The sequence below is a fragment of the Nilaparvata lugens genome, chromosome 5, assembly GCF_014356525.2.
Source record: "Nilaparvata lugens isolate BPH chromosome 5, ASM1435652v1, whole genome shotgun sequence".
Taxonomy (NCBI): Eukaryota; Metazoa; Arthropoda; class Insecta; order Hemiptera; family Delphacidae; genus Nilaparvata; species Nilaparvata lugens.
The window spans coordinates 48,058,316-48,074,107 of NC_052508.1; the positions used below are offsets into that span (position 1 = coordinate 48,058,316).

At 35.3% G+C, this 15,792-nt stretch overlaps 1 protein-coding gene and 1 long non-coding RNA gene across 2 annotated transcripts; one reads left to right on the plus strand and one right to left on the minus strand.

Moving 5' to 3' along the window:
* Window positions 1-373: 373 nt before the first annotated feature.
* Window positions 374-7,154, minus strand: LOC111050027. Its single transcript, XR_002606028.2, has 2 exons — window positions 6,544-7,154; window positions 374-1,923 (listed from the first exon to the last, which is right to left on the minus strand). It is a non-coding gene; the product is annotated as an uncharacterized LOC111050027 (long non-coding RNA).
* On the plus strand, window positions 5,735-11,941 carry LOC111050026 (trafficking protein particle complex subunit 4). Its single transcript, XM_022336260.2, has 3 exons — window positions 5,735-6,209; window positions 8,686-8,964; window positions 11,730-11,941. Exons 1-3 carry the CDS (start codon window positions 6,035-6,037, stop codon window positions 11,927-11,929), a joined length of 654 nt encoding a protein of 217 aa, XP_022191952.1. The 5' UTR covers window positions 5,735-6,034; the 3' UTR covers window positions 11,930-11,941.
* Window positions 11,942-15,792: the final 3,851 nt, after the last annotated feature.

The window sequence follows — 15,792 nt, forward strand, 5'->3', positions numbered from 1 at the left end:
AAAACTCAATAGTATATTAGTTAAGTTGTTTTATTTTCATTTTAATGTATTGTTTTTTCAAATTGTATGCTCAATGTGTGTTATGAGGGCAATAATGGGATTCAGTTCCTGGTGCCCTCAAATATGTAAATTTTCAAATAAATAATAAATAAACTCACAAGCACGGCTCAAAGAATAACTTCTGCCTATCACCCACAGGCCAATGGTATGGTAGAGCGTGAAAATAGAACTATTAAAACATTTCTTTTGAAAACCTTGCGGATAAAATTGAACACTGGCCGCAGATATTAGAGGGGGCTCTTTTCGCACAAAGAACTGTAAAACATCGTAGTACAGGGTATTCTCCATTTTTTTTTGTTATATGGTCGCGAGCCCGTTTTACCAGTTGATATTAGGGTAGATAAAAACGTAGAAGTAGATTTCCCGAGAGAACAGAACTCCTATTTAGATGTTAAGGCATTCGATGATCATTTAGAGAATGTAGTTGAATTGAAAAAAATTGTTGAGAATAGGGCTAAGAAAAACATTGAGAGAGAGCAAAAAAATCAAAAAGAATATTTCGATAGACACCATCACACTTTTAGTAGTAAAATAAGCGAGGGAGTACAGGTGCTAGATTTTGTTTACCGTACATTGCTCCTAACCTCTACAGAAACCTGTCTCATGTAAACATTCACTTTGTTTACTGTTTTCCTAACCTTCAATTTGGCAATACTACTTTCTTTATTGTTGACTTTCAATAAAGACAACTCCCTACAACAGTAACTAGGCCTACATTATCTGAAACTTGAAATAATTAATCTTGTATCTCAACACTACTATCATCCTGCTACAATTTGCTTTCATCTTCATGGTATTCTTTGCTAATACTAATGACAAGTTATAGACCTACAATACAAGCCATTTTATTTGTAAATTATGTGACAAATATATTTTTCAATCCTCTAATTTTCAAATTTCATTGGTTTTTATCCTATTAGTTATTTTTTCTTCTGCCGTAAACTACTAGATAATTTTCAGGGTTTTCTATTAAGATATTATCTTCTATTCCTTCATTTCAGCAATTATTTCATTCTGTTCAGTCTTTGACTAATGCTGTCATCCTCAGACTCACTGAAATCAGGAACTGGCACTTTTCGATACCTGGTGTAAACAGTCTTTTCCTTTTTACAACAACTGAAACAATTCTTGAACGCATTCATTGAACTATTTTCTTTGCGTTCCTTCATGCATAGCTCGCATTCACAAGAATTTTCTGGTGAAAACTCTTTTGTGTTCTCCAAATACCATTCAGTCTTGTAACAAATATTTGGTACCGTACTTTTCCCCTCAGATATATTCCATACTTTCGGTGGAGGTTTTATTACTCTATTATCATATGTTTCTATCAATTTTGAATTCCTCTCAAACTTTGGAGTGTAGAGATTTTTCTCATTCCATTCGAATTCATTTACTCTACTATTGTTCTCTTCAGATATTGTCTGTACTTGGGCATGAGCAACGTCTTCAAAGATCTCATCAGTTAGTCCTCTCTGATTTCCTCCATCACTTCTTTCTTCCTCCTGAATTTCTTTTTGAACTTTATCCTCATGAGTTGGGAGGATCACTTCTGACTGTGTTCTGTGAACACATTGCATCCTTTCAAAACTACAACATAATTTCAATTTGTGTTTGGCAAGGCAACAATTGCAAACATAATTCATCTGACAGCATGGTCTGTGCTTACATTTTTCACATATTATGAATGTTGTTTTATTTGAGATTGGTCCACAACATTTTTTTCTTACTAGAGGACGACGTATTGATCGTTCTGGTCTTGGCATCATGACATGATTACTGATATTATTCATGTGTATTCTAAATGAGTACTCATAATCAATGTGTTTCTTTTGTTATGATCTGGCGAACAAGTAGCGTTGGAGTCTGCAATGAAAAAATAATCATTCATTTTACTATTAATTCTGCTATCTAGAATTTGCAATAGTGTATTTCTATTCAGTGTTGGTAATACAAATAATTCCGGTCAATATAGACATGAAAAAGGGAAGTGCTTGCAAAAATATATTGTAGGTCTGATTTTTTAATATAGGTCTATTGTTTGGATACATAAGAGATGTCCAAAACCATATGCATACCAAATGTCCTTGGTTTGTGACTCTTGTGCTAAATACAGAGTGCCTAAAAAAAATCGTACTTTCGGTTAATTTTCCAGTATTTATCTATTTCCGCCAAATCAAGCCATCGGTCAAGGAAATTCACTCTTGCCTCTAGAGGTTCTAAAATAACTAATAAAATGAAATCATTCAGAACTCTATCTTCAACAAGAACTGAGTAACAATTACTCAGAAATCAGTAAAATTAAAAAAAACTTTTTCATCTTAATTTTAGTTTTCAATCAACATCTTCCGATTGTCACCATTCAAATGTATGATTCAAAATCCCTCTGGGTGTAATTATGTGCTCTACAACCTGAGACCAGGTAGACCATTCTATCTCATATAGATTTGCAGGTACACCTAATAACAATGCTCTTTGAATTTTGAAAAACGCCTAATATTTAACTTCAATCATCATCACTAACTTCATTGTCCTCACATTGAGATTTCGCACAATGATCGAAGCATCGAAACTCTAAACACTTATAACTTTTGATGCAATGATCGGGTCTTCTCCTACTACAGCTCATTACTCTCGGTTCGTCAAGGTGGTTCAAAATTGTGCATCATGAATCAAATTTGGTCCAAAAATGGAACATTCATCCGTTAATGTAAAACCCGTACACAAAAACCTCCAAAGAGGACTACTGGGAAAAGTAGATAGATTGCTGATAGAGCTGCATCAACACACTCCGGATATCCTTATTATAACGGAACATGGCCTAAGAGAGGAGGAACTTATAACTACGCACATTCCGGGATACACACTTACAACCTATTTCTGCCGGACTCAACTCTTATGGGGTGGAGTGGCGATTTATAGAAATGACAACAATCAATTATCAGTTGAAGAGATCAAACCTGAAGAAAAATATCACCCGGTGGAACAAAAATTCGAAATAGCTCTAATAAAAATCCAACTGAGAAAGCAAAAACTGATAATAATTGGAACATACAGATCTCCACACCCCGGAGGAGTAAACGAATACCTCACCCACCTGGGACGTTTACTCCAAGATTACTCGGCTAAACAAAACAAAATAGTAATTCTTGGCGACACAAACATAGATACACCAAAGTCTGAAAATGCAAGCTTCATTGACCTTAAGAATATTTTAATTCAACACGGCTGTGACATATTTGACCTTCCAGCAACCAGAATAACAGAAACGTCAGCTACAAGTATAGATGGTTGCTACCATAATATACCAGCAAGCAAAATAGCAGATTCCGTACATGATAACCACATCTCTGACCACCTATCAATACTCTGTACTATAAGATGGAGAAAGATCAACTATATGATCAAGTATAAGTTCAACAGAAACTACTCACTCTACAACTTGAAAAAGCTGAAACTCAGATTGGGGACACACAAACTACCATAGGACTATTGAGGCTAAGTAGGCCCTATGATGACTTTGTTAGAATACTGCGACAGAACATAGATGATGTCATGCCAAGAGAACCAAAGAAAATGACATCAACTAAAAATCACGTTTTTTGGGATGAAGAAACTATAGACCTCAAAAACAGATTAAGCCAGGCCTATGAAAGACTTCTGCTGACACGCTCACAAACTGATAAACTCACCTATGAGACAACAAAGAAGAGATATGAAGCCGAAGTAAACAACAAGAAGGGATGTAAAAAATACTCAAATACTAAGGACAATCTGCATCTCAACCACAATGGTCGCACTATCATGGACCCGTACCATGTTTGTAACATCCTGAATTCTGCATTTATTCAACCGCCGATAGAATCAGTGGGGGGCACAACTGATGACTGTTTGGGGGAAGAAAATACAACAGTAGTACTCAGCGAATTTCGAGCCATCACAAGTGCAGAACTGAGCAGAATAATTAAGAAGCTAAAGGCCAATAACTCTTCAGGTCATGATGGAATCATTGGAAAAATGATAAAATATTGCGAGGAAGGAAGAAATAAAACAGCCACTTATAGACATAATCAACACATCTTTTGAACAGGAAGCATTTCCAAAAAGCCTAAAGATATCTAGAATCTTTCCTAAGTTTGAAAAAGGTGACAAGACTGACCCTAACAATTAAAGACCTATTGCTAACATCCCAACAACATCAAAAATTATAGAACGGGCAGTCTACGATCAGTTGATTCAACTAACCTACTACCTTGAAACTAACAATTTGATATCGGTACAACAGCATGGCTTTAGAAGAGGGCGTAGCACATCAACGGCTATTGCAGAGTGCAATAGTATAAATAGGCTATGGGAAGATAAACAAGCAGTGTCCGGCCTATTTATTGACTTACAAAAAGCATTTGACACACTGAGCTGGGAGACTCTAAAACTAGAATTGAAAAAACTCAAAATAAAGGGAAAGGCGCTGGCAATGGTGGCTGGAGAACCGGAAGCAAAGCGGTGTTGAAATTGAACACCAAGGACATAGACCTTCCAATGCACCGTCTTGCTAAATTCAAGGACTCTCCAGCTTACGCAGGAGCCTTCTTCTTCAATAAACTGCCCGTCATGCTGAAGAACATTGAGGATGACACTCACTTTGCCAGGGCACTCAAGCGCTACCGGATAGAGAGACCATACTACACCACAACGGAGTATGTGCAGGAGCATACATACAGTCACTACACGGGACGAATGGGGGACCAACAAGACTAACGCGAAAACCTCATCGAAGGGAAGATATCTGACGATTCCCCGGTCACCAGACTGTGGAGAAGACTGGACAAGTAACAAGTAAGTAAGTAAGTATACTCATTTAAGATAGAGAGTTGCAAATGATTTCATTAATCTCAAAACTTTTATCTGAAAAAAGGTGAGAATGATTTTTTCCAATGGCTGAAAAATGGTGAAGGAACCAAAATATTTTGTATCTGTTCTCAATTTCTTTTATGTTTCCAATCATCATATAAAAAATCAAAACTACAATATTTTTGCAAGCATCAATGTTGGCAATAATTTTGAATAGAATAACTTGGTCCCAATTATTCATTCGACAACATTTGAGTGTAAAGAAATTATACTGGAAAAAAATTATATTAAAACAAGCTTATCTAATTCGTTTTAGATGTCTACTACCATTTTTAACTTGAAACATCTTAAAAATAAGTTTCAGCTTTCATATAAATTACCCTATAAGCAGTTGGATTCCCATACAACATTGAAAGTGACCAGCTCAATAAAAATGTATTTTCCATGAGTTCTGATATAAACTGTTCCCACTTTGCATGAACTATATAGCAAGTATGAATAATTCCACTTGAACTCATGGTAATAATATTCTCACTGTCACTGGTATGTGGGAGTCATTGTGGCGGATGGCTCGCTGTTCACTCTATCCTGTAGGGTCCAGCCACACATAGAGCGATATGGGATCAGAATTTATTAGGATATAGATTAATAGTTTGATATAATATTCCTAGCATTTATTGATATAAATGCCTATAGGATATCTTATCGATTCCACTGGCCATCACCAAGGTTTATAAATACTAGACCTAGTATTTTATAGACCTTGGCCATCACAGAAAAGTTAGCGCTTGAGGTGAGCGCTATATTAACTATAGTTCACGCATGCGTACTTAAGAGGGATGTTGAGTTGCGACGTTTTGATTCAACTTGTACTGTGATTTCTAATGTCAAGTTGTCAAATTTTAGGTTATCTTGTTTTTGATTTTGACTCAACATTTGTGTCGTGATTTTATCTTATATTCATTCTTCAGCAGTTTATTATTTTTGTAAACTATCTCAGTTCCTACTCGTTCCAATCCCAGCTATTCGTGCAATATTATAAGGGAACATTTAGTGTTCAGCAAAATATGAATTATTTTTTTAAATAATTTATTATGTTGTGAAGTTTTCTTGAACAATTTCAATCATGGTTATTTATGGTGTTTACATTGTATCAAAATCAGGAGGGCTGATTTTCAATCATGATCATAATGTACCTAAAATAGAAAATGAACATACATTTTCTTATCCACTGGACTTGAAGCTTGTGTATGAGAATAAGAAAGTTGTAGTCTCTTTTGGCCAAAAAGATGGTATAATGGGTGAGTTGAGAAAAACTTATTAGAATTCCAAGTATTATATTTGGAAATGCCTCACTTAAGTATACCTTCACTTGCCTCTTGTAGCTGCCTTCTTTTAAGCTGCGTTTACACTAAAGTTATTAAAAAATTGTTAATAACTTAGTCCTTATAGATTCTATCACAGTAGATTGAGCGTTAAGATCAACATTTTGTTAATAACTTTGTTGTAAACGCAGCTTAAGATTAATTCTATATCTAAAAATATTGTTCTAGATTAGCATTGCTTTCAATTGGGTGAGTTGTAGATTGATTTCTACGTCCTACATTAATAATATTGTTTTGATTCTTGTCATACCTTAAAATTGAATTCATTTGAGGTTAGGATATCAACATTATTTATTTCAATAACTATAAATCTCATCAAAAATATTTGCTATCAAATATCATTTTTGTTTTGCTAGACTATATTGAGTTTTATAAAATTTTAAAACTCCATTGAATTGATTTTTTTCAAGTTACTTGCTTAGCTTTTAAATTGTTGATAACACAAAATTTCAATGCAGTGCTTTAAAAATAATACGGTACCTACTATTTTTGTATTAACCTGTTGTCTCAAAAAATTCGAAGTACATTTGGTAATCAGCTGAAAGACTGGCGGCAAAAGTTTAAATTGATAACATCGAATAAAAATAATATACCTACACGACTATCAAAACAAAGTAATTTTTCTTAGCATAACGTAACTTATTACCGTAGGTCTTTCAATTTATTAGGCTACCTAGTTGTAATCAAAATTCTGGATGCATCTTATTGTGCATTAGTCTCAATCGTTAATATTGTCAGTTGTGAATTGAATCAAAGGGGTTGGGGATTTGCTTTTCAGATATTCAGAATATATTTATGCCAACTTCTAAGAAAAAGTTCCATTCTATTATCTAGTGTAAATTAGACATCCAAGGGGGAGTGGCTATAGCCCGTTTTAGTTCTTCCTTAATTCTCCTCTGTTTAATGTTACACACATAGTAAATAGTAAGTAGAAGTAGACAGCATGTGGGGATTAAGACATGTTTGCACACAGTGGCTAAATTAAGTATTCACTTTTATTAACCGACGTTTCCAACTCCTAGCGGAAAATCTACCATAAAACAAATTAATTTATTTATTTAATCATTCAGAATTATGCAACTTATTGTTGTGTTTATTATTATTGAATGTGAAATGGTGTCAGAAACACCGAAAACTTGGTTAAAACATGTGTCTAACCTTTTCTGTATTCTTCTATGTACCATGATTACACTGTGAGTGCTTGCACTACTTACCTATACCTTCTTCTACATACATTGCCCACACTTGTGAGATTGTTGGCGGCATGACATGAATTGAAAAAATAGTAGATCAAAAACACAGGTTACATAGACGAAAGACCGGTACCTACTACGCGCATGTTTGGACTAAATTTTTGGGTTTTCTTATGTTTATTCATATTAATTTAATCAACAGTAAAGTTAATTTATCAACAGAAAAGTGTTACTATATCAGCTTGTAGTTTGGTAAGGGTGACAGAATTTAGGGTTGAAACATACTAGAGCGGCAACTGGCAAAGTTAGCTTCAAGCTTGAGTATTTTGAAAAAATACATAATATATTACATACATGGAAAAATATAACTCCACTATGTTAATCAATTTTAATATTTGATGCATTTAAATACAGTGTAACTTGGTTATTGCGGCCTCGGCCGTAGCGTCAACACGGACATAACGTCATTAATTTATAGGTCCCGCCCAATTACAAGTAACTTATATTGTGAAAACCTTGCATTTATCGTTAGTAAATTATACCTTGGTAAAATTATTTAAGCTTAACATCAAGAAAATTGGGCCAAGAACTGAGAAGGCAACGTAGCTAAACGGATATTTTGATTTATAGGTGGAGATTCAGTTTTACATATTTATGTTGAAGTATGTATTTCCTCAATTACCTTTATTAAAATTGTGTTTTTATTGAAAACTATGTTTTTTATTTTTACTCGGTATAAAATTAAGATTTTGAAACCTCTTTAATAGTGTCGTTCTGATATAGCATCATTAAATGTGTGGGTCCTGAAGTGACGTTATAACAAAGTTCCACTATATAGTATACATTATTCTCAACACTCCGAAGCTTGAAGCTTCCTTTGCCACTCCACTATTTTTTTGTCCCTCAAGCAATTTTTGACCCTCAATGTAATTGACATCTTCTACAAACGCATTTCCTTCATCAAGACCAGTTGAGCCGGATAGGTTGCGTCCAAAAAATATTTATAAACTTCTTTTGAAATCGATGTCTTTAAACTTGAGTAGTCAATATGGCATGGTTACTGAGACTTCAAAAAACTCGTTTAATTCATAGAAAGGATGAACACTTCAAACACAATCTGGCAACATAATCGCCTCTTTGAATTACATTTTTTAGGCAATAAAGAATACTGAAATTTTCTTGTTGGTATTACTTTCTAGTGGGCCATGTTCTCACCGCCGCAAACGGAATGCCAGTAACTGGGAAACAACTGGATGATGGCAGAGATGTGTTGGAAGTTATTGACAACTCTGAAAGCTACCCTCTGACATTGCGATTTTCCAGGCCAAGAATGACAACTAATGAGAAAATATTTCTGGCCAGCATGTTCTATCCTCTGTTTGCAATTGCTAGTCAGCTGAGTCCTGAACCGAAGAGTTCCGGTATTGAGGTTCTGGAGGCGGACACATTCAAGCTGCATTGTTTCCAAACATTGACAGGTAGGCCTATTTATTACATTTTTCCACAGTGATGATTGGACAAAGTAGAAAGTTATACTCGAACAACTTTGAAATTAATCATTCATTTTTCAAATATTAAAATTAATGACAGGCTGAAATAACAAATCAATTTCTTCTTTCTTCACACTTGGATTGATATTTCATGATTTAGAATATTGAATTTTACAGTTTTGTAGTTGTTTTCATACAGTAACTATATTATTTATAGCTGAAATTTCACAATAATTTAAATCCACTGGCAATTTCCCAAGTTGTTTTCTGTGCTGAGACATCTCAGTGAGTGATCGCATATTTTTTTTGTATCTCTCCAATAAACTAACGAAATCAATATTGAAATATAGTTGATATAATTCAATGGAAAACTATTGAAGATGATGAGGATTTGATTTTATGGACTATAACAGTATCCCCCTAGATTATTATCGGAGATCAGACGTTATCTGGTCTCCAGTACAGATCCAACTGTATGTCCATACAATATCAGGGATTTCTTATCCATCCCTAGATTATTGGTCTCCTTCGAGACTAGAGCATTCAAGAGAAAGTGTCTTTATCTAATTTAAAACCTATTTATTTATTCATTCATAATTACATAAAAATAATTTATTGTTTTCTATACAGTTCTATGCTATTGTGCAGTAACTAAACAATATACATTATAATGGACTCTTATGTAATTATATTCACTCTTCGAGTAAGCGCTTGTTAAACAATGTTGCACGTTTGAAGTTATATGTTCAAGTTTTTGAAATTGGAATTTTCATAATTGTAAGTAATCAAAAATTTGAAAGTAGGATTGGTTGTTATGGACCGATATTCGAGGTTTTAAATTACTATATCCAAAAATGTGGTGTGGTACACTCACACAACTTTCCTTGCTCATTGAACTGTAAGCCTCATTCTCAAACGAGAATAATTTAGGGGAATGACATAATGACGATTGGAGGCAACATATTTGAAACTACGATCAGACTACTGTATATGTGTATATATAATTGTTTTCAGAGTACTTTCTCCTTTGTGTAAATTGTGAAATTTGATGTATTTTTTCAAAATTCGTCAAAACAGCTGTTCTACAGATCGACTATGTGTTCTTTTTATAAACTGCTCTACCTACCTACCTCATGCACGAGAAGGAGGTTACAAAGTACATTTCTCAAGGATGGGGTGGACTCCCCATTAGTTTCCCAGGAAAAAGACTCATGCCAGTTGATAGAGCTGATAAATAACTATACTGGGTATGAATTTGAAAAAAAATCGGTCAAGTCATTTTTGAGAAAATTATTGTGAAAAACATGATTTTTTAGTAATTATCCGCCATTGAAATTGAAATTATCTTTATTCTTCTTCTTAGAAAGTACAAACAATACCGAATATACATATACAAAACTTGAAGAAGGTTCCTCACATGGGCAAAGCCTGTGTGCGAGGAACGAGTTCTCTACATTTACATATACTTAAATATAGAATGATAGATATGACAATGATACAATACAATTGAAAAACAAAACAATTTCAACCAATAATAAGCATTAAACACAATAACATATTATCAAAACAAAAGAAACAGAGCAATAATAATTATTTATTACAAGATGTATTACTTTCAGACATAAATTGATAATTAATGGTATTAGGATACTACAAGAAATCAATCCTAAAAGAGACATCCCAGACACACTCAAAACCCCTCAACACACCGTACACATCAAATTTCGTATAAATTCATTTGAACTTCCCTATTTCTATGTTTTATTTTCATTTTTATTCATATTATATATTAATTTCTCTAATATTTTTGTATACTTGCAATCTCAAGATTTTTCTCAAGAATATTACGGAGGTCCTGCAATTTTCCCAGAAATGAGACAGACACATGTCAGTTGATAGGGCTTATAAATAGCTATCCATGGTATAAATTTGTAGAAAATCGTTAGAGGCGTTTTCGAGAAAACCGTGAAAAACATGGTTTTTTTAGTAATTATCCGGCATTTTTCTCAAGAATATTACGGAGCTCCTGCAATTTTCCAAGAAATGTGACTCATATCAGTTGATAGGGCTTATAAATAGCTATCCATGGTATGAATCTGAAGAAAATCGTTACAGCCGGTTTCGAGAAAGCCGTGAAAACAAGGTTTTTCAGTAATTATCCGCCATTTTTTCTGTCATTTTTTCCGCCATCTTGAATTGAATTTTATTGAATCTCTTATTGTCGGATCCTCATGGTATAAGGACCTTAAGTTTAATATTTCAAGTCAATCGGTTAATTAAGAATGGAGTTATCGTGTTCGCAGACATACACACACACACACACACACACACACACACACACCACACACACACACACACACACACACACACACACACACACACACACACACAATGGTTTTGGACTCAGGGGACCTTGAAACGTATAGAAAACTTGAGATTAGGGTACCTTAATTTTTTTGGAAAACTACGTTCCTATGGTGATAGGGCAAGGAGAGTAAAAATTACTTTTTTGCTTGGAATTTTAAATATGTTTAGGATTGTTGATTTTTTCGCTTCAGACTTAATTTTCAAAGAAAACGTTGAACTTAGAATCCCAATAAGCAATCAAATCCATATGTGTATACCCTCAATCTACATTTTTAAACAAACTTCAAGCTATTACAATGAAACTAATATTCTCTACTGTCGCAACTTGTAATAAAATAATGAATTCTGATTGAAACAAGAATTCTAATTGCATTCTCATTTTCCAGGTGTTAAATTCATGGTAGTAGCTGAACCATCTCAAACAGGAGTAGACCTACTGTTGAAGAAAATTTACGAACTTTATTCTGACTTTGCGTTGAAAAATCCTTTCTATTCGCTTGAAATGCCGGTTCGTTGTGAATTGTTCGAATCCAACCTTCAGTCATTACTGGAACAAATTGAAAAGACTGGTATAAGCAATGTGTAAATGTTCAAAAAAGTGAAAGACAGTTTCGTATTTAATGGACTCATGTTATAAGTTGATGCTGAGAGTGTCGTATTTTAATTTGAGGTACAAATGTGACTGTTTGACGTGATAAGAAAACTGTATGTGATCCAATAAGTATCGTGGTTGCTGAATTTAACTTTTTTCCCATTACAGGAATTCTTGTGAGGTTTATAGTTATGTCATAGTTTACCATCTTCTGCGGTTTTTTATAAGTTTTTCAGTACTTTGATGTATCATTTTGACGTTGCATGTCCTAAAAAGCATACAAGTGAAAGACGAATTTCCAACACTCTACGATCACAGAAAAGTAAGAACTCATGGTTCACTATGGAGCTTGCGTCAATGTGTCTTAATTTAATGTCAGCCTATGATTCTTTCAAGGTCTTGGGTACGCATCAGGCTGGTTGTGATTATAGGGTCATGAGGAGGAGGTACAGAGAGGCAATTAGAGTGGCAAAGCTGAATTATAACTGCAGAGTGATAGACAACTCATCTAATAAATGCAAATCATAAACAAACTGAGGCCTGGAAAAAGTAAAAGGAACATAACTCCAATTCATCCAGATACCTTTGCACAGTTTTTCGCACATTGTGTGGGAGAAATAAGAAGGGGGATAAGGCAGACTGATGTCTCTTTTGAAGAGCTTATGGGTAGTTGCCCTGTCTCCACTGCTAGCTTCAATTGGAAGCTCATCACTCCTGAGGATGTAAGTAGAGTGATAAGGAATCTAAAATCCTCAAGATCTAGGGACTTTTATGATTTCTCCAACTCTCTTATGAAGGAAATTGGTGAGTGGGTTGCTAAGCCGTTGTCGTGCATTAATGCCTGCTTCAGGGAAGGAGTATTTCCAGATTTTCTCAAGATTGCTCGAGTGTGTCCAATTTTCAAGAAGGGTAACAGAGAGTATCCAGCAGACTACCGGCCAATATCACTCATCCCTGTCTTGGCTAAACTTTTTGTATGTATTATTTCAGAGCAGCTGAGTTTTTTTTTCTTGAGAACAAGTGCATCTTCACAGGCACCCAATATGGTTTTCGTAGGGGTAGATCAACAACCAATGCCATTGATGCTCTTGACTCGGACATACTTCATGAATTTGAGAAGAGGGGTTTTGCCTGGGGTACCTTTTGTGACTTGAGTCGGGCATTTGATTGTGTCAGTCACAAAATACTAATTGAGAAACTGAATTTCTTCGGCATCCATGGTCCAGCTCTGAACTTGATTTGCTCCTACCTGTGTAACAGAAAGCAGACGGTTGAGGTTCATGGTAAATGGTCACCTACAATGAGTGTTGAATGTGGAGTTCCTCAGGGCTCCATTCTTGGGCCTCTGCTTTTTTGATAGCTGTAAATGACTTACCTTATAATGTGGATGCCAATACATATATTTATGCAGATGACACTACTCTGATAAATACTGGTCGTGATATTCTGACAGTTGGTGAAGGGGCCAATATGCAATGAGACAGGTATCTGATTGGTTTGCAGCTAATGGTTTTCTATTGAACCAAGCCAAGACACAGACAGTTGTCTTCAGTTTAAGACCATACATGAGCGACCCCTTGATTTCTAATAAGGCCAGATTTCTTGGACTGACGGTGGATAGCGATCTGTCGTGGGCTCCTCATATTAATACGGTTTTGGATAGGTTGTCTTGAGTGAACTTCCTCTTACTGCGTTTGATGTCATGTGTGCCTTTTGAATATGTAAAACCTTCATATTTTGCTCTGTTCCAGTCGGTTCTGGGGTATGGTCTGGTATTCTGGGGTAATGCTACCAGAATTGGAGAGGTATTAATAATGCAGAAGAGAGCAATCAGAATAATGAGTAGAGCTGATAGAATAGCCCACTGTAAGCCACTTTTTGTTGAGCTTGGCATTCTTACGGTAGTGAATCTCTATATATTCAGTAGCCTTGTTCACACTCATAATTGTAGGGAAACGCTCCAATGTAGATCGAACGTTCATGGAATCAATACTCGACATAGGCATGACATCAACATTCCTTTTGTCCGTCTGGAGATGCTAAGGTCCAGTCATCTGATAATAAAAAAAAAATAATAATATCGTGTGACCTGGCTGGCTCAGGTCTGGTGTCAGAGTTTTCAGGTCGCAACTGATCAATTTCAGGGCCTCTGACACGACCTAACGACCGCTTTTTAGGCAGCCGGGACCGACTTACCTTATAATTATTTATTTATTTATTCATTTACAATGGAGACAACGGGTTTCCCCAAACATGTCTCCTTTACAAGAAAATGCAAAATCTTAAAATATAATATATAGAAAACTTATAAAAAATCATAAAAAGAAATAAGGTACAAATGGTAATATTTATCCTATTACATATGGTAATAAGGTACAAAATGATAATATGGAAAAATACAATAATTTAAAAAAAATAATATGAAAAGATGAGATGAATACAAAGCATCGAAATACTACTCATAAAAGGTCCAAAAATGGAAAATATAAAATTCTAATAACACAAGTATTAAAAGAATGAAATAACCAAAAATATAACTTATTAATGAGTTCCAATACATAATGTGGATGCCAATATAATGTGTGAATACAATATAATGTGGATGCCAATACATATATTCATGCAGATGACACTACTCTGATAAATACTGGTCGTGATATTCTGACAGTTGGTGAAGGGGCCAATAATGCAATGACACAGGTATCTGATTGGTTTGCAGTTAATGGTTTTCTATTGAACCAAGCCAAGACACAGACAGTTGTCTTCAGTTTAAGGCTACTTGCACACACACCGATTTTTGGACGGCCGATTTTTTACCACCTGATTCTTTACATAAGTTTCCATTTTAAAAAATCAGTTACTTTGTTGTTATGACACGAGATGAATAATAATGAATCCTAAAAGAGTTGTTCCTATGTGGTTATTGTATCATTGCATTAAGCGCAGTAGGATTAAGTGCTCCGTAAGTGCTGGATTTATCCAATTAATGTAAGCAGAGAAAACACGGGAACATTCCACGCTCTTTTTGAAGAACTAAGGCTATTTTTCAGTTAGATAGCAGTTTTTCAACTACTTTAGAATGTCAATTGCATCGTTTGACGAACTCCATGATGAGTTGAAAAATCAAATCAATCATAAGAATACGAAAATGAGAAACTCTATAACGTAATCATCTCGCACTATCAAAAGAGGAGAGCAGTCGACTGGAATGGAGGATGGTGTAGCAAGAACTGGCAAGGACGGTCGGAGAAAAAACGGTGTGTGTGCAAGCCTGTATTTACTCACGGGCGCCACTGTATCGCCGGCACCGGTGGTACGCAGTGGCAGTGGCCGGCTGCTCGTCGGCATTTTACCGGCGCCGATCAGCGGTCGGCATGTGTGCCAGGTCCCGTTCTCGCCTGCGCGCCACTATTGGAATTTGGACGGCCGGTTTTGGACGGCCAAAATCGGTGTGTGTGCGGGTACCCTAAGACCATGCGTGAGCGACCCCTTGATTTCTAATAAGGCCAGATTTCTTGGACTGACGGTGGATAGCGATCTGTCGTGGGCTCCTCATATTGATACGGTTTTAGATAGGTTGTCTCGAGTGAACTTCCTCTTACTGCGTTTGGTGTCATGTGTGCCTTTTGAATATGTAAAATCTTCATATTTTGCTCTGTTCCAGTCGGTTCTGGGGTATGGTCTGGTGATTTGTTGATTGTTGCGCTAGTATTTTGTATACTTTCAAAATACTAGTAAGAATGCTTGAACTCAAAATACAGTATAAAGTAGACAAAAGTCTCGAAAGACCATGAAGTCTCGTCATTTTAATATATTAATCCAATTAGCCCTATAATCTACAAAACCTAGTGATTACG